Below are 25,300 nucleotides of genomic sequence, written 5' to 3'. Positions count from 1 at the left end.
AGTCAGCAACAGGCCCGGAATCGCCAATTGCCCCCAGTTCCACATCAGCAGCATATGCAGCAACCTCAAAGGCCACCACCAATGTCTCTTGGGACGCAGCAAGCTCCTCCTGAACCTCAAGGTTTTTTTACAGGTCTTTTTAAAGGGGCCGCCACTGAGGATACATCTAAGGTTGGCTCCAATCAGCCCCAGCAAGGAGGGCTGTTGTCAGGACTTCTTAAATTTGGCTCTGGAGGTGACTTATCTGGGAACCCACCACCACAGCAAGTTCCCCCAAACAGTCAACCTCCTAGTGCCAGTAATCCTCAACAGTTCCCTCCTCAACCTCCCCCACAACAAAGTGCACCACCTCCTTCTCAGCCTGGGGGTATTCTCACAGGGTTACTGAGGTTTTCCTCTGCAGAAAACCTTTCACCTAATGTACAACCTCCCCAGGGCCAACAGCAAGGGGCTTTCCCTAGCAATCACCCCAGTCAGAAACAAGCACCAAGCCCATCCCAACAGCCACCCTCTCAACAAGCACCTCCTCAACAAGGAGGTATTTTCTCTGGGTTGTTTAAATTGGGTTCCTCTGATAATGTTTTGAGCACCCAAACAACTCCACTCCAGCAGCAACAACTGCCTTCTGGTGGTCCTTGTAATCAGCAGAACGTAAACCAACAGAATATACAAGGGCCAAACCGTGGTCCACTGAGGGACCAGGCTTTTCTAGACAACAAATCAGGCTTCTCTAGACAACACACAGTTCCGAAACCTGCACAACAAGGTGGTCTCCTTTCTGGACTTTTTAAGTTTGCTTCTGCAGACAATGTATCTACTAATCAGTCCCCAATACCTCAGACACATTCTGAAGCTCCTCTCAATCAACCTAGACAGCAGTACCCAAACAGGCAGAATGTGCCGTTGCAAAACCAAAATCAACCAACTCAACAGCCTAGTCAACAGGTACAAAGCCAAAATCAACCAACTCAACAGCCTAGTCAACAGGTACAAAGCCAAAATCAACCAACTCAACAGCCTAGTCAATCCACTGGTCTGCTATCTGGGCTATTCAAAAAATCTTCCACAGAAGATGTGCCTCAGCAGCAGCAGTCGCCACCAATCAGCCAAGAAAGACAGCAACATGTAATCTTGTCAAATACCAGGCAAAATCTGACTCCTTCACAGCAAGATACTGCAAGCCAGCCTGGAGTTCTCTCGGGACTGTTTAGCAAGTTAACAAAATCCTCTGGAAATGTTGAGGCCCGCAGTCAGTCGCCACCCGTGCAAATACAACATCATACAATCACTCCATCTGGACAGCCTACACAGCAAACTCAGCCATCTACACATATACCACATCAGGTCCCACATGAACCCCATGAGGAGGCTGACAAAAAGCCAGGCTTTCTATCAGGACTATTCAATAGGAATCCAACAGATGAAGTCTCCACTCATAAATCAGCAGAAATTCTCAAGCACAATCCAGAGCCAAAGACACAATCTGCAAGCTCCCCAGGTTTGCTCTCAAGCATATTCAAAACTGGGCCAAGCAACACTGTAGCGAACAATACTTCTGAGCCTGAAATGGAGAGGAGAGAAAGTGGTCTCCTTGGTCGCTCCATTCCAAGACAAAACAGAAATGTTGCAGAAATTGCACCTGGCTCATGGGAAGGTGAGACTTTAGATTTAAGGACTTCAGCTACTTATGCTAGGTCTTTTCAGAGCCAACCATCCTACACATCATGCAGCACCGGCCATTTACCTCAGTTATTGCACTACCATGGTTCTCTTCAGTCAAACCACCCATTAGCCACCTCTTACAGTGCAGAAAATATGTTATCCCTTTTACAAGGGCATCCAAATACTGCAATGATGTCATCCCAACAATATCTTAATCAAAGTAATAATTCCTTATATTCAGTAACTGGACAGGATGGCTACCAAGATCTTTTGGCATCATATAGAATCAATTCTAGTTATGGTGAAAACCAATGGATCCAAGAATCAATTCTGTGGCAGCAGCTTCAAAATCAATCACAGACTTATCACCCAAGTGATGTGGGTTATGTACAGCCACCAGAAGGAGCAGTGTTCCAAGACTCCTCTCTCTACTGTAGCTCCACAAATATAAATAATCAATATAGTTCCCCTCAACCATGGCATGAAATTGACTATAACCAAGAACCGATTAGGCACCACCAACAAGAGGTGCCCAAAACTGTTGACAGCAATCCATATGCCAAGAAAAAACTATGGAACAGCTATGATGACTTGGGAAATCTGCATACTAATCAAATGATGGAACAGAAGGAGTACTGGACTGAAGAAGAGGGTGCATTGAACTTGAGCATCAAAAGGAGTAATGCTAAGTTTGGTAAATGGAACTCCTTTGATAATGGTAGCTGTTATAGTCTGAATGGCATTTCATATCATGAGGGCTATTATGAGGAGAATCCACCTAATCTATCTTATTCAGCTAATTGGCAATATAGTGACCATGGCATGGTTAATCAAAGCCAGTTGAGTTTGACTAGGTCATTTGATCGCAGTTACCTTAAACCTCCCAATGGAGAGATGGAAGACTGTATGTACTTGGAAGAGACAGAATGGTACCAGCAATGGCTTGCACTTTTGGAGCAAGGAATGTGGTGGCCAGCTGATGATGGGGATTGTGGGTACTTTGTTTACACTGATCATGAATACATATATGCCCTGCTAACAGATGCAGCAGGTACGATGGTCTATGCTTGTGCTCCTGAGGGAGAGTCCTTGGGAACTGGGCCTGTTAACTTCCCAAGTGCTTGGCTACATAATGAAATGGTCACAGTATGTGGATTTAAAGTCCCTCTCTATAATGAGGATGAGCTACTCTGGCTCCCTGGACAAGATCAGGGTGATCCCCAACTCCTCAATGCCCCCCTCGACCTATCTGCTGCCTATAGAAAAGGAAATCAGATCATGAATTTGAACCTGGAGCGCTTCTCTCAGATGTTTGAGAGCTCCTTCCTTGCACAAAAAGAACAGGCTGTAGATTTCTCACTATATAGACTGAACAAAGTCAGGATGGATCCAAGACAACCCAGCCTTGCCTATCAGAATCCATATATGGAGGTCATAGACCTTTCGTGTTCTAACAGGGATCAGACAGGCCCTTATTGGAACAATCAGCAAATGAAGGAACTTCTCTCTCAAAAGGTTGCTGTCTCACACAATGCTACCCCCACCACAGATTCCTCTCAACAACGCTTGAACAACTGTTACCAGCCTCGTCAAAGGAGGCGTTCATCTTTTGGGGTCATAGTAAGGCATGTAGATGACACGCCAGAGGAGGAATGGAGAGAGAGAGTGACCCCAGGAGAGGAAATACCTAATCGGCAAGTCAAGAAGATCTCTTCATTCATTTCCTCAATGGTTGGCAAAACCGCTGAGTCAGATTTGAACAAAGGAAGAACTGGCTTGGCCTCTCGTGTTAATGGAGAACAACATAAACCACCTGGGACTGAGGCTACCCCGGTGGACCAACAGGCCAAGAGCATACTTTCATCAGGTTTCCAGAGTCTCAAGTCAAAGATTATCAAAGAAGATCTCCCTGCTACAACAACTCTGGCTCAGAGTGCAGTTCAACAGAGACCAGCTGCATCCACCTCTTCTAGAATTCTGCCCACACCTCCCACATCTGGACAATATGGGCAACCCCCAGCACAACCACAGACTGTTACTCAGAAACCTAGACTTGCACGACAAGCCACCATGTCTCAGCAAGCTGCTCCACCAACACAGCCCACAGTGCCAACCAGTTCTATGGACTCACTCAATAAATCTGTCTCTCCCCTACAACCACAATCACAGTGCACCACAGATAGATCATCTGTAAAACCAGTGGAAAAACCAGCTGAACAACCACAGGGAGGATTTATGAGCTTTTTCAAGTCTGCCCTACTGATTGAGGAGCCAACGCCAGAGCCCCCTAAACCCCCAGAACCAGTGTCAAAACAACAAGATAGAACTGGTTCCATTGCTAGCTTACCAAGCAGCACATCCCCAAATAAACAGGAGGACACAGGAGCTTCTAGTCTTTTTGGGTCAATAGGCAGCTTCTTTAGTGCAGAGTCTCCTCCATCACAGCAACCAAAACCTGTTGTTAGAAATGAGCCAAACAGAGTTGTTACACAAGGTTCTCAATCAAGACCATCTCTACGGAAACAACAAACAATGGATGGAGGACAACGTGGGGTACCACATCCAGCTCCTGGTCAGCCACCAGGTAAAAGCATGTCACAAGTATTTCCTCCCAATACAAGCACTGGCCCCACCCCAGGCCGATCACAGACTATGACACCAACCGGACAAACCAAACAGGAGCCAACACCCAAACCATCAGGCGGACTGTTCGGCTTTATGGGAGAAATTGGAGACATGATCTCTGGAACGCCACCACCACCACCACCACCAACAACAACAACAACAACTACTACTACTAAAGAGGAAACTCCTGGTATGGGGTTATTGTCCATGTTTGGTGGGTCTAGTCCTCAGCAGGCACCGACCCAAACCGAGTCATCTCAAGCACCTCCCCCAGAACCACATGTTAAAAGTTTATTCTCAATGTTCGGTGGACCAAGTCCACCACAGGGACCATCACAGGCAACAACACCACAGGCACCTCAATCTGGGCCCAGTCCACCACAAGCTCAACCTCAACCAGAGACTAGCTCTATTCTTGGGGGACTCTTTTCTGGTTCATCTGCTAGTGAAAGCCCAGCAAAAGGATTATTTTCCATGTTTGGTGGCCCCAGTGCCCCACAACCAGAATCTACAGCGCCTAAAGAACCACCCACTAAAAGCTTGTTTTCCATGTTCAGTGGCCCTCTGTCACCCCCACAAGCAAGCTCCGTTGATTCGGTAACCACAGTACCTACTTCTGAGTGTGCCAATGCCCAGAAGGAATCCATCTCAGGTATTCCACCTCAGGAACCTGCCCCACATAAAGAGCCAGCAGCCACTAAAGAGCCACCAGCTACTAAAGAGCCACCAGCTACAGACACTCCTCAAACTGTGGGTTCTATGTTGGGAGGGTTGTTTGGAGGATCTAGTCCGCAGCCAGCTACAACTGCCCCTCAAACTGCGGGTTCTATGTTGGGAGGGTTGTTTGGAGGATCTAGTCCCCAGCCAGCCACAGCTACCCCACAAACTGCGGGTTCTATGTTGGGAGGGTTGTTTGGAGGATCTAGTCCCCAGCCAGCTACAGCTGCTCCGCAAACTGCCGGTTCTATGTTGGGAGGGTTGTTTGGAGGGCCTAGTCCCCAGCCAGCTACAACTACTCCACAAACTGCAGGTTCTATGTTTGGGGGATTGTTTGGAGGATCCAGTCCACCCCCAGCACCTACTCAAACAGCAAAAACCACTGAGAACAAAATATCAACAGCTGCACCTCACACAACTCAAGCAGATGGCACTGCCAAAATAAAAGAGCAGGGAAACACACCTAAAGATGGTACTGAAGTTGAGGCTGTTGATTCTGCAAGCACAGTACCTACCCATGGGTGTGTCACTGCCCAAAACGAATCCATCCCAGAGGGTGCACCTCAGGAACCTGCCCCACCTAAAGAGTCAGAAGCCCCTAAAGAGCCATCAGCTACAGACACTCCTCAAACTGCAGGTTCTATGTTGGGAGGGTTGTTCGGAGGGTCTAGTAACCAGCCAGCTACAGCTGCCCCGCAAACTGCAGGTTCTATGTTGGGAGGGTTGTTCGGAGGGTCTAGTAACCAGCCAGCTACAGCTGCCCCGCAAACTGCAGGTTCTATGTTGGGAGGGTTGTTTGGAGGGTCTAGTCCCCAGCGAGCTACAGCTGCCCCGCAAACTGCAGGCTCTATGTTGGGAGGGTTGTTTGGAGGATCTAGTCCGCAGCCAGCTACAGCTGCCCCGCAAACGGCAGGTTCTATGTTGGGAGGGTTGTTTGGAGGATCTAGTCCGCAGCCAGCTACAGCTGCCCCTCAAACGGCAGGTTCTATATTGGGAGGGTTGTTTGGAGGATCTAGTCCCCAGCCAGCTACAGCTGTCCCGCAAACTGCAGGCTCTATGTTAGGAGGGTTGTTTGGAGGATCTAGTCCCCAGCCAGCTACAGCTACTCCTCAAACAGAACCAACAAAACCCCCAGAGAACAAAATATCAACAGCTGTGTCTGATACCACTCCAGCAGATGACACTGCCAAAATAAAAGAGCTGGGAGACACCCCTAAAGATGGCACTGCGGTTGAGGCTCTTGATTCTGCAACCACAGTGCCTACCCCTGGGTGTGCCACTGCACAAAAGGAATCCATCCCAAAGGGTGCACCTCAGGAACCTGCCCCACTTAAAGAGCCAGAAACACCTAAAGAGCCACCAGCTACAGGATTTCTCTCCATGTTTGGAGGGTCTACTCCCCAGCCTGGCACAGCTACTCCTCAAACTGCAGGTTCTATGTTGGGAGGGCTGTTTGCAGGGTCTAGTCCACAGCCAGCTACAGCTGCCCCTCAAACTGCGGGTTCTATGTTGGGAGGGCTGTTTGGAGGGTCCAGTCCCCAGCCAGCTACAGCTGCCTCTCAAACTGCGGGTTCTATGTTGGGAGGGTTGTTTGGAGGGTCTAGTCCCCAACCAGCTACAGCTGCCCCGCAAACCGCTGGTTCTATGTTCGGGGGTATGTTTGGAGGGTCTAGTCCCCAGCCCGCAGCTACTCCTCAAACTGCAGCTTCTATGTTCGGGGGGTTGTTTGGAGGGTCCACTCCCCAGCCAGCTACAACTACTCCTCAAACAGCACCAGCAAAACCCCCTGAGAATAAAATATCAACAGCTGCCCCTGACACCACCCCAGTGGATAGCACTGACAAAATAAAAGAGCCAGGAGACATGGGCACAGTTACTTTGCACAAAGACTCAAAATTGTCTGAGGCACCAAGACAATCTGACACCAAAACTCAACCTCAGGAGTCGGTTGACCTCAAACCTGATGGTAAGGCTGTTGAAGTAGCCCAGGGTCAAGGGATTGAGAAACGTCCTGCTTCAGCTGTGGACTGTCAATCAAAAGAAGCTGAAATCCCTACAGCATCAGAGCAACCTGCTAAAACAGAACAGCCCTCGAAATCAGAACAACCTCCAACGAATGATCAGTCCAGTTCTGGAAAAGATAAGGCTGCATTTGTGGAAGGAGAAGTAATACATGAGAAGCCCATGGTAATTGTAGGAAAGCCTGAGAGTAAGGAAACTGACAAATCAGGCCCACCAGTGGAAAGTACCCAGAAGATTCCCCAAGCTGACCAGTTGACTAAGACTGAAGAGCCAGCACCCAAGTCCCTGTTTGGGGGTTTTATGTCAGGAACCAGTGATGCTGGAAAGTCTTTTGGATCCATGTTTTCATCTCCACCCACAATTCCCAAAGCCCTTCCCACAATGCCTCAAGCAGAAGCAGGTGGTGGTCTGTTCTCAGGATTCAAAACGATGTCTGCAGGCCTGTTTCAGGAGGAGAAGCAAGAACCATCCACTGCCTCTCTATTTGGGGCTAAATTAGGAGGTTTCTGGGGGGCCCCTGTCGAACCTCCCAAGCCACAAGCTCGTCCAGTTATTACCACTCAGCCCAAAGCTAATGATAAGCCAACCAAGGAGACAAGTGATCAAAGTTCGGTAGGTCCCCCTGACTTAGCCAAACCCCAGATTTGCATCTCCACACCCGAGGTAGATCCTTCAGCATCCCTGTCCCAAAAGGAGAAGGAAAGCCTTGTAGAACCACCCCCCTCTGCAGATCCCACCTCTGAAGTGCAGCTGGACAACCAGTCCAAGAAGGACCTATTGAGTGCTAAAAGGCCAGTAGAAGCATAATAAATGGTCTTCCCCAACACCATTTATGATGCATTGATATTTTGGGGAGAGTAACCCGGGTCCAGCTCCGCAATCCACCCCACTGAATTCTGTGTCTTTCCTTTAACCGTGTTTGTTTTTAGCATTTGTGCTACTGTAGCCTTGTGTTGTTGGTGGTTGATTTGTGAAGTGTATTACACCTATCGTGGTATACTGATAATAAGCTAAATATTTCTTACTCTTGAACTCCTAACGTAAGATTAATTACATTTGCAATTATAATTCTATGAATGCATTCAAAAGAAAGTCTAACCTTACAGAATTCCCTATTGCCATTCAGTTTGATCAAATTAGAGATTTCAGTAACTCATTGTCCCCCAGAAATAGAAATACAGACAAATTGAGAGAATTTGGTACATTCAATTTCATTTCAGGAAATTGGTGTATTCATTTTAATTTGCTAAACCTTTTTTTTTTCTCTCTCTGTAAGGTGAGATGTCTTTTAAAATGGTGTACAATTCAGTAGAAACTATAGACTAGTTGTAATAACGCCTGTATCCAATTAATGAGCCCAACCAGTTGCACTATTCAAAGTGTTGTTCTTCATCACAACAATTATTATTCTAATATTAAGTCTCTTCCCTTACCCCTTTTTCACCACTCCAGTCCGGTGGAAAGTAGTCGCTTTGGGTCCTCTGGAAACCTGAGCCAGACCAGCTCCCAGCTTAGTGAGACAGGCCAGGAGAGTGCTGCAGGCTCAGGGCTGGAAGAGTCCTTCCACTCTTACCACAGTACTAGCTTCCGCCCCTCTACCAATGGCCAGCAACCCACCAACGGACACCTCCCCAGCAATGGACACTATGTTTTGGGGCAGGAGGAATTGCACAGACCCTCCCTGGATGTGGGGAAGAGCTTAAATGGCTCTATGAAGAAATTGGACCACCCAGTCGAGAAAAGGTCCAATAAAATGCTGCAAAGGTGAGTCTTTGGGTTCCAGCAAGTGTCATACATTTCAAACACTTAGATAAGCATCCACATTTTCAAGCAGTAAATATTACAAGTACAGTATTAGTGAGTGGTCATTCTCTCTTTCACCCCACACACCAGTTTCCACGACGATGGGCCTCCTTTGCCCTTCTCTCCATCCAGAATACGCTGGTTGAAGGCCATTAACAAAGTGAGGGTACAGCTGCAGGAGGTAGGAAGTTATCTCAATGTAACTTGTCGGTCCTTTCCTCTTATCTTTTACCCACTACACATTTGCAACCACCATTTTATTATCCTGCTACCTATTTGTTTTGTGTCCCCATCTGCATGGTTGAGTTTCACCTCTATGGTAGTTTGAACTTGGCAAACTATATTGCTTATTCAAAGTATCTATTCAGATGGATTTACTTATTTACTGGTTGAGTGAAAATATCAATGGCTGTGTTGACTGTTGGTGCTATCTGGGTGTTCCCTCAGTGAGGTACCAGAGGGGTTTTCATGTTTTACATGCAGCTAGATCATCACTCTAAGGTCTACTGGGAGTTATGTTGTTGCATATCAATTTCTCGAACAACCAGAATAATGTGTTACTCTGCTTGGTATTTCAGTACAGTATACAGTTTACTCTGGGAAATGTACAACCTTCCATTTCCTGCACTCTCTGCCTCTCCAACCCCCTCTCTCTCTCTCTTCAGCCCCCTCTAGTTAATTTCACCTCTCATCCTGACACCATGTAATTGTGAGAGGTAGGCTTGGCTTCTCTTTGTGAAGTTACACGTGACCTGGTGGCCCTGCGCTTCAGAGGTGGATAATTATCATTAATGGATTGCTAACTCAGGAATGAATCGCTCTCTCACACAACAAAGGACCTCTCAAATGTAGCCTCTCGTCTTCTTGTGCTATATCAGATTAGTGTTTTCCATAATACAACCCAAGCTAGAACCAAATTATGTGTATTTCATAAGTAAGCATGTTGATGTACAAAATATCTACTGAAAAACAGTTGTCTACTTATTTATTTTGTTCCATGATCCCCGTTGTCATCTTCCCTGTCTATGTATCTATCCCTCTGCAGCAACTGAGCTAATGGAGTGGTGAATTGAGCCTAGGGGAGAGACTGAACAACTGAATGAGAGAAAGAGTTATAGGGAACGAGTGTGAGGGGAATAAAGTACAGCTTCAATGTTGTTTATCCCATTTTTCTTTTGCGTATTTTGCAGAGCAAATGTAGGCCATGCTTTATCCTGTGATGAAGATGCTAACTTGGGGAGTGAAAGGATAGTGGGGAAGTGTTGCACATACGGAAATAATAACTGGCACACCCAGTTAGATGTAAAAAGGTACAAGGGAATTGGATGGGCTGAGATGTTGCCAGAGAAATACTGTCAGAAACCGTGTTGATTTCACATAGTAGACTTGGTGCTTAGGACTCATTTGAATGAGAGGGCGGCCAATCCAGTATCTCCAAACTGTCGCTCAAGGAAATTGAATACATCAAAAATGGAATGACCTCTGTCAACCTCAATTTATCCTGATTCTCTGTGATGTAGGTAGCTGGGTTGGAGCTGCCTTGAGGTTTTATATTGAAAGATTATGGTCAGATATCGTCATATTGAAGCCAGTCTGTTGGTCGGAGACAGTTCATATACAGTATGAGGACTGGTTTCAGCTGTAGTTGTCTAAGTATTCACTCAATTAATCAATCAAACTCCACCAATTGATCCGCGGTTAGAGACCAGTGCTGGTCGTAATGAACAGGTTAGTTGTTGTGCAGTGTCTTGAAGTGCATTCCATTAATTAAGCCATGCAGCCTGGTTCCATTATGCTAATTGCTATAGGGCCAGTAGAGAGATGGCCATGTAAACACCTGCTGATGGAAGGCAACAGGAGAGATGTAGAGCAAGGTGAAAGCCATATACAGTAAGTGTTATTTATTATGGGACGTCGGGAGGCACTTAAGACAAGCCTGCATCCTGACAAGACTAATAAATTACAATTAGTCATTAAATCAGTCAAAGGTGTCAGAAAGGACAGGTAAAAAATATATAATTGGGTGCTACAAAGCATCTTAACACATTTTCACACATTCGAGAATGGATATTAGCTTCGTAAGGACTGTGTGTGTGTGTGTGTCATGTACAGTGCCTTCACATTTTGTTACAGCCTGAATAATTTGATTACATTTAGATTGTGTCACTGGCCTACACACTACCCCATAATGTCAAAGTGGAATTATGTTTTTAGAAATGTTTACAAATTAATTAAAAATGAAATATCTTGAATCTAAGTATTCAACCCCTTTTGTTATGGCAAGCCTAAATAAGTTCAGGAGTAAAAATGTGCTTATCAAGTCACATAAGTTGCATGGACTGTGTGCAAAGAGATAGACGTCCTTCCTAACTCAGTTGACGGAGAGGAAGGAAACCGCTCAGGGATTTCACCATGAGGCCAATGGTGACTTTAAAACAGAGTTTAATGGCTGTGATAAGAGAACTGAGGCTGGATCAATAACATTGTAGTTACTCCACAATACTAACCTAAATGACAGAGAAAAGGAGGAGGCTTGTACAGAATACAAATATTCTAAAACATGCAACCTTTTCTGCAAAAACTGTGCTAAAGAAATTAACTTTATGTCCTGAATACAAAGCGTTATGTTTGGGACAAATCCAACACATCACTGAGTCCATTCTTCATAATTTCAAGCATGGTGGTGGCTGCATCGTTATGGGTATAGTTGTCATCAGCAAGGACTAGGGAGTTTTCTAGGATAAAAACAAATGGAATAGAGCTAAGCACATGCAAAATCCTAGAGGAAAACCTGGTTGTCTGCTTTCTAACAGACACTGGGAGACATTCACCTGTCAGGACAATAACCTAAAACACAAGGCCAAATGTATACTGGAGTTGCTTACCAAGATGACATTGAATGTCTTGAAAATCTATGGCAGAAAATTGCTGTGTAGCAATGATCAACAACCAACTTGACAGAGCTTGAAGATTTTTTTAAAGAATGTGCAAATATTGTACAATCCATGTGTGCAAAGCTCTTAGAGACTTACCCAGAAAGACTCACAGCTGTAATCAATGCCAAAGGTGAGACTGACATGTATTGACTCAGGTGGCTGAATACTTATCTAAAGATAGTGTTTTATTTGTTCTAATTTTTTACAAATGTTAGAATTTTTCTTCCAGTTTGACATGAGTATTTTGTGTAGATCATTGACAAAAAATGACAATTAAATCCATTTTAATCCCACTTTGTAACACAACAAAATGTGGAATAAGTTAAGGGGTGTGGACACTTTCTGAAGGCACTGTATGTGTGTTATGAAGTCAAAAGAGTAGGCGCACAGCCAAACGGAGAGAGAGAGTGAGGACAGCGGGAGGAGACAGATAAAGAGGGGGAAATGAAGAGGGAGACTGAGAGCTGGCATTTTCACAGCTTCAGATTAGCTTTGTGCTGGAATATGTCGCCAGAGGACAGAACGAGAGAGAGGGAACGAGAGAGAACGCACGAAAGAGCAGGAGAGAGGGGAGGGAGGGATATTTAACTGGGAATGAACTGTCATGTGAGCCTACACTCGTCGCTCCTGCCCTTCCTGTGTTTGTACATCTGGAATGAGAGAGACAACACTTCCCCTGCGTCTGTCAATCTGGGTGAAGACGACCAGTCGGATGTGCTTTGAATGTAGAGCATGGAATTAAACGTACCTGGAGATATTTAACTAAAGAAAAAAAATCCATGGTTACTTTTACGATTTTGCGCTTGTCATCTATTGAGCATGGAGTCATCAGATTGTTACAGTATACTATTACTTTTCTTCTGCCTTTATGAGGTAAGGTTTATTGAATGATATGCATCTATAGAAATGGTGTTCTTGCATAAAGTTTGCATTCAATATTGCACTACATAAAGAGAATGTTTGCTCCTGACTTTTATTAGGGAAATGTACTGCTAATAGAACATTTGCTTTTCATAAGAGTAATGTGATATAGTCCAGTATTTTTACAAATATGAAAAGGACAACTTTGCTCCTGTTGCCTGAATAAGAAAAGAAAGAGCGGCCAATCGATCAGTTGTAAACGAACAAAGCAAGCCAGACTTTTTTCCAGGCTGCAGACCATGAAGGAAAGAGAGAAAAGACATTGCTCTGGGGCACTTCAGTGACTGTCAGAATTACCCAGACAGGCTCCTACCAGCTGCCTCCCCCTCTCCGTAGTCTGGACAGCTTACTGCGGAGGATGAGCCACTGGCCATTCAGACTATATGGGCCACTGGCTGGCTAGGTTAAATGGGCCAGTAATGGTCTTCAGGAGCTGCTGCTGAAAGTAATTGGTGTCTAAATCACATTTAGATAGTCAATGTGTATTTTACCTCAACATTTGTTAATTTTGTCCCCATCTATTTTCTGATTGTCATAGTTAATGGAGTATGATACGAAATGGCTAAAACAGGTCATTTAAATAGAAGGTTAATGGATGTGGATATCTAATTCCTGACAGTCTCTTACACCCCTCCTGAATGTATATTGCTAATAACCTCATTGCATACTATCCACAGGCTGGAGACGCACTTAACATCTACTCCCAGTGGGGAACCGTGAGCCCTTACCGAAAAAACAGGCTTCTGGCAAACCGGCTGCAAATTTGCAGCGAGCTCATATTTTCACATGCAAATTAGTTTTGTGGCCAACTGTTGCGGTAAATTTGCGGCAACTTGTGAACGTCTGGCAAACAATTATGGGAAACTTGTGGCGAACATTCTGTTTGCTGCAAACTCAGTATGAATATGCAAATTGAATCAGGTTTTTCGTATCTACATAAACCAAATCACAACTTTAAATGAATTTACTTCAGAGAAAAAAAACTATATACTAAACATGTATTCAAATGTCTAACAGATAAATCCAATACAACTTGAAATCATCAGCATGGTAATGAAGAAAACTGCAAAGACTGGATATTTCCCAAATAAATTGTTTAATCTTTTTATGTAGCTACAACGTTTACATGAGAGAAATGTGAACACTATGGGGATGTTGACCTTAGGATGTTTAAAGGGACAACTACATAATTATTTACATGAGCCAAGTGATAACTGGGAAATAGATTAACCAATGGAAGTTTAAAAAGATAAAATAATTTTTATAGTTAAAACAATCAAACCCAGTTCAGAACAATTGCCTTTTTGAGGGAACTTTGGAGATGCCGGCCCTGTGGAAGTCCTTCGTCCAAAGCTTGTTGAATGCATGCCCTGAAACAATCAGAAAAATCAACTACATTAGGATACGGAAAATAATTTATATTTAACCTAATATGGCAATTTATTATTTTTCCTAAATTAATTGTTACTCAAAATGTTTTGGGGGGTAATTTCGACAACCCAGCGCTGGGTCAACATTGGCCAAACACAGCATTGGGTTAATTCAACCTAGCGGGTTTGGGTTGTGCTTCAAACCCAGCGCCTTGGGTTGACTCTTGACCAAACTACTGGGTAAATTAGACTATATTGCTGGGCTAAAACAAACCACTGTTGGGTTGTGACAAACCCAGCAGCTGGGTAATTTATGTAATCCTTGGGTAATTTTCAGTGTCATCCTAATTTCAATTTTGCTTGCATATTTTTGCCTTCTCTACCATACCACCCCCTCCCTTTCCTACAGACAATCAAGATGTTGAATTTCAAATAATGAATTTCTAGTTCCTGCATTTCACAACATCACATCAGAGAATGTATAAGAATATATACTTTTTTTAAACACATTGAAACAAAGCCCTATTGTCTAAATATGTATTATTTCACAAGATAATAAGATAGGATTGACTTATTATTTCATGAACCAAACATCAGACTAAAGCCTCAGTTGAACTTGATGTGCACACTCAGATTGCAATCTGAGAAAAACAAAGCGTGTGTGTGACAATGTCTGTCTTAAGTGGTATTAACACAGATCTGTCTGTCTATCAGACAGTGCCAGAGCTAATCAATAGATATTCACATTCACTGACATACTTCGGCTATCTTAAGTAACACACACACACCATGCTGTTTTGCCATACAATAATTTGGGTCTACATTTGGGTCGAGTTAAAACATTGTTACACAGAGAATGTGAAAAATATTACATTTGAAGGTCACTCTACTAAGGACATTGTCGAATAACTCATTACTTAACTGTATTTTATTCATAAAGCACTTTTCACAATCCCAAAAAGTAACATTTGTATTTAAAATAAATTGTGATAGCATGAAAGTGTAACACAACGCGCTTCAGTAGTTGAACTAAAGGCAAAACGAGCCACATACCATACTGTAGGCAAAAAGCAGGCACAAATGCATTAAAAAACAAACTAAAAGTCAATTTAACTGATCTATAAATAGTGCCTTAAGAGCATATTAGCATTGGAATGAGACACTCATGGCTCATCCATCTATTGATCTATTAATTCACAGGAACACATCAGCCGGAGGGCTGTGCTTCCTCCTGTCACTTCTCACACCACATACATACTTATCCACTATTGTTCAGTGGAAAAAAGACATGCTTGCAACAGTCTTACTGCGGGGGGGATTCGGTTTCTGGCAGCTGATACACCGTGGTCTGTAGGAATTCCCATGCTGGGGCACAGCGGGAAAGTTGATATCACATAATAGAACTTGAAGCAAACATCCAGTGCCCGAAGCAGTGTGTACCTTGCTCCAATGCCGGTCCACTAATGACTGTAAACACCTGTGAGCAGGCCCCAAGAGCCAACACAAATGGGTAGGGTCTGGTCACCTCCGCCCGGTGCAGGTACTCAACCATGTTGGTCCCAACTTGTTAGAGAAATAATTTGATTTTAGAATGAGGAATTGTGCAAAGCATAGAGGCACACTGACAATGCCATCACACACAATTTATTGTGTATATTTTATAGCCATTTACATCAAAACACTCAATCCCTTTTTGATGCCTACATCTTCCATTCATTTGGGGCTGGGGCTCATAGGTTCATTTACACAACCCTAACCATGTTTCCAGCCAACCATTTAATGCGGCTGAATTACCTGAACCATGAAAAAAGTCACGACCGGGCTGATAGAAACATGAAATGCCAGTACAATTTTATAAATGCCTACAGACAATTTGTTCGTTCGACATAGTGGGAGGTTTTAACACTCAGTAACTAAAATGTATTATGCGAGAAACAGTGGCGGGAACTCCTTTACGTGCAAATATTGATATAATGACCATATCGAAGTAACCCTGGACAAGCACACCTGATTCAACTTGTCAACCAATCATCATGCCCTCAATGAGTTGAATTGAGGTGTGTTTGTCAAGGGCTAAAACTAAACTGTGTACTGTTGGGGGTACTCGAGGACCAGGGTTGGCAAACAGTGGGCTAGAGAGCATGTGCCAAGACCAGAGTGGGCACATTTGCTATATAATGCAACCGTTTGTGACAAAACTATCAGTAGCGTTAAAAATGCGATGTAAACCCATTTAACTTGTTTTTTTATTAGGTACATGAGAATTTAACAGCAAAAGTTATGTGCACTACGTCATCACACAGCCTTTTGTCCGCTAAAAGTCAGTTTGCTGGAAACATTTCCGGTGGGAAAATGCGTATATTGTTTTGTCGATTTTTAAAAAATATTTGCATGAAAATCTGTCGCAAATTGGATGGAAACCTACCCAATGTCTTGGAGTGTGCAGTTATGCATAACAGATTTTGGAATGCTGTTCCTTTCATTCAAGGTTTACAAAAGGCCATCATCTAATTTCTCCATCAATCTCCCTTATGCCTAGCCACTATTTAAACTAACAGGCTGCAAGTCAATGAAGGACTTTATGGTCTTATTGAAGCTGGGTCGGAATGTCTTCCTGCCTATCATGTAGACTGGTGTTGGGAGGACCACTGGCAAAAGTCTTATAGCGATGTCAGCTTGTGTATCTGGAGAGAAGACTGTTTAGTGAATAACTTGATTGTTTCAGGCAAAAAAATACATTAGCATCTGAGGCACCACCAGCAGGGTCATTTCAAACTATACCTGCACTTCGAAGATAAGTTCTTGGGTCTGCTTCTCTCTGGGCTGGCGAAGCAACGTTTTTTTTGTCCTTGAAGACCGTGATCCAGTACCAGTGAGTTTCCCTGAGCAGTCCGGGTTTGAAATGTCCTGAGCAATCTGTAGTAAAGCAGACAAACTTTTGTAATATTTTATTTTACGACGAACAAAAACATACATTGACAAACAAAATTGACAATTTAACACTTACATACATATCCACAAACATTAATGACATCACTCTTGCTCAGATCCACATGTTCCCATCGTATCCACACCTAATGCTGTTTCTAATGCTTGTGAGACCGCCCCATATGGCTTCAAATTGTGTTATGTTGTAGCCAGACAAACAATTACTTTTCCATTGAAGTTAATCATTAGTCTGGCTAACACCTAACTATTGAAGTCCTCCTGACTTCAGAGTCTGGAATGGCTCATTGATGTTGTCGATAATGAAGGGGGCTGTGCTTTTACTGGTTGTCTCTCCTCTGTGTCTCTCACTCAAACACCCACAGCCCCTGAGCACAGCCCACTTCTATTACAATGGTTGGATTTTCAAATCCAAACAATGAGGTCTCAACCCTGAGGGAAAAATAAACATCTGAGAGAACCAATCAAACCCTGTCGCACAATTTATTAGAACATATTGCATTAACAAACAGCCTCCTTTCCAGACCAGTGTGGTCACAGCTCTTCCTGCGCTGTGAGTTGTGGGTTGCGCCAGCCAGGCTAGTTAATCACAGCAAACAGAATCAAATCTAATGTTTTTGTGCGTCCGGTTGGTCACTGTGACAGAATATCTATGCAAATGACCAATAAAGCAAGTATGCTCAAATGAAGGCCAGACTATCTATATTAGCTGTGCATGTAATGTAACTAGTTCAAAAGTGGCTCCATTGTTCTATGAGGCTCTGGTGAAGTTAAGTCTTTCAAGTTTCCATTAAGGTTGTACTTTGAGGACTGTGGAAGATGTAGATGCTCTGTCCCCACTCTCAAAAGATTTTTTTTTACTTACCCTCAAACTTTGGAATCTAATGAGGCCAGGTTCCAGTCATTCAGCGTATCTTTACAAAGCTGTCCATTCATTGGCCTTGACCTCTGCATTTAAGTACATAAATGATTTTTTTTTTTAGAAACATAGCTAGCTAAACTAACTTGGCTACAAACGTTAGCTAGCTAACATAATTTATCCATCCTCAACTTCACAATTCTGACTAAAGCTACTTTCTTTACTTTAGCTAACTAGTTAATTTAACCGAGCTATTTGGCAGGCTTATGTCATGCTTACATGGTGATTGATTGAGTTCGGTAGTGGTACTGTACTGGTTTTCAATGGTTTCTGACAGTGACGGCTTTAGTCAGAATTGTGAAGTTGAGGATGGATACAAATTCTGTTTTTTTATTTATTTTATTTCACCTTTATTTAACCAGGTAAGCCAGTTGAGAACAAGTTCTCATTTACAACTGCGACCTGGCCAAGATAAAGCAAAGCAGTGCGATAAAAACAACACAGAGTTACATATGGGGTAAAACAAAACATAAAGTCAAAAATACAACAGAAAATATATATACAGTGTGTGCAAATGTAGCAAGTTGAAACCCCACCTCTTTAAGGAATACCTGGGATAGGATAAAGTAATCCTTCTACCCCCCCCCCCCTTTACGCCAACCCCCCCCCCCCATAAAAAAAAATCTTTAAAAAAAATATAAGAAAAGAAAAAGAAAAAAGAAAAAAGAAAAAACATTGTAAAGTGGTTATCCCACTGGCTATAAGGTGAATGCACCTATTTGTAAGTCGCTCTGGATAAGAGCGTCTGCTAAATGACGTAAATGTAAGACAATAAATAGGCTATAGTGCAAAATAATTACAATTAGTATTAACACTGGAATGATAGATGTGCAAGAGATGATGTGCAAATAGAGATACTGGGGTGCAAATGAGCAAAATAAATAACAATATAGGGATGAGGTAGTTGTGCGGGCTAATTTCAGATGGGCTGTGTACAGGTGCAGTGATCGGTAAGGTGCTCTGACAACTGATGCTTAAAGTTAGTGAGGGAGATAAGTGTCTCCAGCTTCAGAGATTTAACGTTTGTAGCCAAGTTAGCTAACTTTAGCGAGCTACCATTAGACATAGTTAGCCAAACGTCAACAAAAACCGTACATTTAGTTATATTCCGCGACAACACTAAAGTAAGCTAGCGTCGTGAGCATAACGTTTAACGTTACCACAGCCAGAGATATTAGCACAGAAAATGGCTAGCTAACGTTAGGTAGCTATCTAATTATGATAGGACAACCTATTTAACCTGAATGACCATCAAATTCATAATTCGTAACGTTTGTTACTTACCGTTTTCAGCCAAAACACTGTTAGTCTGTCGAAATAACGTTAGCCGTTTTCTATTCGTCAGTCACTAGGTCGCACTAGAATACTTGCAAGTATTCTGGTGGATTTCACGCTCTGGTGACGGGAGAATTAACCCACTGGCTGGGTCAAATATCCATAGCCCAACCTTAATAACCCAGCACCAACAACCCAACATTGCAGTATTTACAGAAAACAACCTAACTATTTTTGCCTTGTAACTGATTGCTACTACTAGAAAGAGAGAAGGAACAAAACATGATCAAGATGAGCTAGCTACTAGTTTAAAATCAATGAAATATCTAATTGCTACAAAGAATGAATGTATGGGCTACATTTATGAGAATACATGCATTTACTTACCTTATCAATCTTGAAGACGATACACTCATTTATCACAACAACAAAAGTGTTATGAGTGAGTGCACCACAAACATATTTCCAGGGTGTTGATGCATCCTCCTCCCAATGCATCCTATTCCAACTCCACGGGTAGGGGAAGGGTATCCATCTGCAAAAGTGAAGTTTGCTTTGATGTCAAATCAACTCATATTGTTGCAAGCTACCTTAGCTGTTTTGCTAGCTAACATGCTACTGAACCGTGACACTAGTATATTGACATGCATATTGGTATTAAGACAGCAATTTATTCATCTAAAAGGAAAATCATTATTAGTTAGCTAGCTACCTATCACATGAATTGTGCAAAAATATGATAGCTAACATTAGCTATTTACAGTGGGGGAAAAAAGTATTTAGTCAGCCACCAATTGTGCAAGTTCTCCCACTTAAAAAGATGAGAGAGGCCTGTAATTTTCATCATACAGTGGGGAAAAAAAGTATTTAGTCAGCCACCAATTGTGCAGGTTCTCCCACTTAAAAAGATGAGAGAGGCCTGTAATTTTCATCATAGGTACACGGCAACTATGACAGACAAATTGAGGAAAAAAATCCAGAAAATCACATTGTAGGATTTTTTATGAATTTATTTGCAAATTATGGTGGAAAATAAGTATTTGGTCACCTACAAACAAGCACGAATTCTGGCTCTCACAGACCTGTAACTTCTTCTTTAAGAGGCTCCTCTGTCCTCCACTCGTTACCTGTATTAATGGCACCTGTTTGAACTTGTTATCAGTATAAAAGACACCTGTCCACAACCTCAAACAGTCACACTCCAAACTCCACTATGGCCAAGACCAAAGAGCTGTCAAAGGACACCAGAAACAAAATTGTAGACCCGCACCAGGCTGGGAAGACTGAATCTGCAATAGGTAAGCAGCTTGGTTTGAAGAAATCAACTGTGGGAGCAATTATTAGGAAATGGAAGACATACAAGACCACTGATAATCTCCCTCGATCTGGGGCTCCACGCAAGATCTCACCCCGTGGGGTCAAAATGATCACAAGAACGGTGAGCAAAAATCCCAGAACCACACGGGGGGACCTAGTGAATGACCTGCAGAGAGCTGGGACCAAAGTAACAAAGCCTACCATCAGTAACACACTACGCCGCCAGGGACTCAAATCCTGCAGTGACAGACGTGTCCCCCTGCTTAAGCCAGTACATGTCCAGGCCCGTCTGAAGTTTGCTAGAGTGCATATGGATGATCCAGAAGAGGATTGGGAGAATGTCATATGGTCCGATGAAACCAAAATATAACTTTTTGGTAAAAACTCAACTCGTCGTGTTTGGAGGACAAAGAATGCTGAGTTGCATCCAAAGAACACCATACCTACTGTGAAGCATGGGGGTGGAAACATCATGCTTTGGGGCTGTTTTTCTGCAAAGGGACCAGGACGACTGATCCGTGTAAAGGAAAGAATGAATGGGGCCATGTATCGTGAGATTTTGAGTGAAAACCTCCTTCCATCAGCAAGGGCATTGAAGATTAAATGTGGCTGGGTCTTTCAGCATGACAATGATCCCAAACACACCGCCCGGGCAATGAAGGAGTGGCTTCGTAAGAAGCATTTCAAGGTCCTGGAGTGGCCTAGCCAGTCTCCAGATCTCAACCCCATAGAAAATCTTTGGAGGGAGTTGAAAGTCCGTGTTGCACAGCGACAGCCCCAAAACATCACTGCTCTAGAGGAGATCTGCATGGAGGAATGGGCCAAAATACCAGCAACAGTGTGTGAAAACCTTGTGAAAACTTACAGAAAACGTTTGACCTGTGTCATTGCCAACAAAGGGTATATAACAAAGTATTGAGAAACTTTTGTTATTGACCAAATACTTATTTTCCACCATAATTTGCAAATAAATTCATAAAAAATACTACAATGTGATTTTCTGGATTTTTTTTCCTAATTTTGTCTGTCATAGTTGACGTGTACCTATGATGAAAATTACAGGCCTCTCTCATCTTTTTAAGTGGGAAAACTTGCACAATTGGTTGCTGACTAAATACTTTTTTTCCCCCACTGTAGGTACACGTCAACTATGACAGACAAAATGAGAAAAGAAAATCTATGGGGTTGAGATCTGGAGACTGGCTAGGCCACTCCAGGACCTTGAAATGCTTCTTACGAAGCCACTCCTTCGTTGTCCGGGCGGTGTGTTTGGGATCATTGTCATGCTGAAAGACCCAGCCACGTTTCATCTTCAATGCCCTTGCTGATGGAAGGAGGTTTTCACTCAAAATCTCACGATACATGGCCCCATTCATTCTTTCCTTTACACGGATCAGTCGTCCTGGTCCCTTTGCAGAAAAACAGCCTCAAAGCATGATGTTTCCACCCCCATGCTTCACAGTAGGTATGGTGTTCTTTGGATGCAACAGCATTCTTTGTCCTCCAAACACGACGAGTTGAGTTTTTACCAAAAAGTTATATTTTGGTTTCATCTGACCATCTGACATTCTCCCAATCCTCTTCTGGATCATCCAAATGCACTCTAGCAAACTTCAAACGGGCCTGGACATGTACTGGCTTAAGCAGGGGGACACGTCTTTCACTGCAGGATTTGAGTCCCTGGCGGCGTAGTGTGTTACTGATGGTAGGCTTTGTTACTTTGGTCCCATCTCTCTGCAGGTCATTCACTAGGTCCCCCCGTGTGGTTCTGGGATTTTTGCTCACCGTTCTTGTGATCATTTTGACCCCACGGGGTGAGATCTTGCGTGGAGCCCCAGATCGAGGGAGATTATCAGTGGTCTTGTATGTCTTCCATTTCCTAATAATTGCTCCCACGGTTGATTTCTTCAAACCAAGCTGCTTACCTATTGCAGATTCAGTCTTCCCAGCCTGGTGCAGGTCTACAATTTTGTTTCTGGTGTCCTTTGACAGCTCTTTGGTCTAGGCCATAGTGGAGTTTGGAGTGTGACTGTTTGAGGTTGTGGACAGGTGTCTTTTATACTGATAACAAGTTCAAACAGGTGCCATTAATACAGGTAACGAGTGGAGGACAGAGGAGCCTCTTAAAGAAGAAGTTACCGGTCTGTGAGAGCCAGAAATCTTGCTTGTTTGTAGGTGACCAAATACTTATTTTCCACCATAATTTGCAAATAAATTCATTAAAAATCCTACAATGTCATTTTCTGGATTTTTTTTTCTCAATTTGTCTGTCATAGTTGACGTGTACCTATGATGAAAATTACAGGCCTCTCTCATCTTTTTAAGTGGGAGAACTTGCACAATTGGTGGCTGACTAAATACTTTTTTTCCCCACTGTAAGCGCTAGCCAGTCAGTGGCGCTAACGGATTGAAACTGGTATCACAAAATGTGTTTCACTCTATCCCTTAAAACATTGCTAACTAGGCATCATTTAGCTAATAAAATGTTAGTTTATTAGGAAGTTTAATAATAAGTTACACTCACCGGACAACTTTGGTAGGTACTGTAGCTAGCTAGATTGATTTCTATTTTCCAACAGATGTTTCTAATCCCCTTGATTGGTTACTGGTCTTGGAACTCATGTGTTCACCAGAAACGCTTCTGGTAAACTGTTTGCCACTAGTGGAAATAAATGTTGCTGCCACAGATTCAAATAGAATCTTGAAGTAATTGTCTGCCAGAAAATAAACTCTGGCGAACTGTTTGCCACTAGTGGCAATAAATATTATTTTTGCCAAAGGTTTGCAGCAGATTCACCACTAGTGGCAAACGTTTGCAAACTTTTTTTAGTTTGCAGCATATTTGCCACACACTTTCTGGAAGTTAGCAGCAACAAATTCATTTTTTAAGGGAGGGCCTTCTACGCCTTCAGGGAAGGCCTAAGGATTTATAAAATAATTTGTAGTTTTAAAATAAATATATTTTTAATTTCAATACTATTTCAATGACATTCGAATTATATTGTTCTTTTCAGTGATATTCTGATTTAATCGCTTCAGTTTGTGTTGGAATGGAAAGGGTTAACACTGAAACGATACAAATATTAAATCAGATTTTTCTTTGGTGGTCTCTTGGGAGATAAATCCTAGCCAAGTCAGCCATTGGCTAGGCCCTCAGAAGCTAGATAGAAGGCATCTGCCATTCAATTGTATTAGCAAAGGTTTTATAACTAAACCAAGATAAACCACAGTCTGTCGTTTCAAATGGGAACAAATGAGTCATAGTGGGCAGAACAAGCAAGGAGGTGGGCAGAGCCAAGCACGAGCTAGCGAGATCCTATTGGCGCGGTCTAGCAACATTTGCATATTTCCGTTAGGGAACGCCTACTCTGCCATATTTGGTAGTGAGTGGAAACTCCAAGCAGATGCTTCACATTTATACATCCAGTGAAATATCTATTCAGCTGGGGTCCACGGACCCGAAGGTACTGCTGAGGATTTTTATGACTGCTAGCAACAACAGAATAAACAAATTACATTCCTACAGAAGAAAAGAGGAGAATATCTTCTTTCTAATAATGATTCTCAACTCTTAATATTGAGCAAATTACACTCATTGGAGCCAATTACATTTACTGGAGTATCTGACAAACAGTAGGCTTTGAAAAAGCACATGCGAATAGGTTAGCAGTGTGGCAATACTGCTGGTAATCTTTCTCGACTTAGACTTACATTTTTGCCAACACATGGTTAACATTTGTTTAACCAGCTAAACAGCTGCTGATAGCGAAAAATGTGTTTGGACTTACCTTTCTAGCTAATAGACTATGTTAAAGTTTACACTTCCTCTTCCAATTATAATATGGGGAGGTCAAAATAATGAAAAATTATCTACCAAATCAATTCATTTTAAAACATTGATTACTTCTCCTTGCTATTATCATTCACCTGATGATATGACGAGACGTGATTTTTTTGGTTTTTGCTAACATATGAAAGGGTCCCTGGGTTGCCGGTTTGCCTAGGAGGGGTCCCATGGCAAGAAAAGGTTGAAGACCCCTGTTCTAAGATAGTGTGCAGTGGCTGCAGCAGATGTTATCGAAGAGGATGTTGTTGCTAATAGCTTCACCCTTTTCAAGATTAACTTTCAACAAGAAGTTAAGTTTCAAATTATCATCATCTGGTGAGTGGAACTGTGTTTTTTTTTTTATTGCAGCTCACTTGCTGTTAGCGATCTCTTTGAAAATAACTTATGTGAGTGAAACATTGTTGCATTTAAACTTTAGCTCACCGGTTACTTTGTGTCCTGAGCGTGAAAAATATGTTTGCACTGGGAAGTAATAGTTGTACATTTTGATTGGGAAATGCTTAGCCTAATGGTTGTGTTTTTGTATTATTATTATGATTAGGACCGACTGGCTTATTATGTCTGAGTGAATGGGCTGCTTATGCTTTAACATCCTGCTGTGTGTGACTGCTATCTTTCCATCGGCCCTATTTGTTTTACAAAAAGTGTGATCTCCTACATGGAGTGCGCTGCATATTACGGTCGCTGTTAGGCTTGGGCGGTATACCGTATACCGGGGTATTTTGAAATAGCCACGGGATGGTTTTTCAATACCGTCAAAACTATTTCTTTGAAGTTTTTCAATAAATGTGAATATTTGTAGCTACTTTTTAAGTCAACTTATGCAATACGTTAGGCGATAAAGCAGATCGCGTTCTTCATTTCACCGGTCACATTATTTTACATTATGAAGCTTATCCGTAGTTCCCCAGAACAGTTGAGCCAGTCACGTGTTTGTTTG

General features: G+C 42.7%; 1 protein-coding gene across 1 annotated transcript in view; it reads left to right on the top strand.

Moving 5' to 3' along the window:
* unc13bb (unc-13 homolog Bb (C. elegans)) overlaps positions 1–25,300 on the top strand; it is a 99,714-nt gene that overhangs the window by 39,173 nt on the left and 35,241 nt on the right. Inside the window, exons 9-10 of the mRNA XM_084159865.1 lie at positions 8,479–8,790; positions 8,920–9,010. Of these exons, the coding sequence (XP_084015991.1) occupies positions 8,479–8,790; positions 8,920–9,010 (403 nt within the window). The remainder of the gene's footprint in view (positions 1–8,478; positions 8,791–8,919; positions 9,011–25,300) is intronic.

This window comes from Coregonus lavaretus, assembly GCF_964263955.1.
Source record: "Coregonus lavaretus genome assembly, chromosome: 4".
Taxonomy (NCBI): domain Eukaryota; kingdom Metazoa; phylum Chordata; class Actinopteri; order Salmoniformes; family Salmonidae; genus Coregonus; species Coregonus lavaretus.
This window is presented reverse-complemented; position numbering and strand designations above follow the sequence as displayed.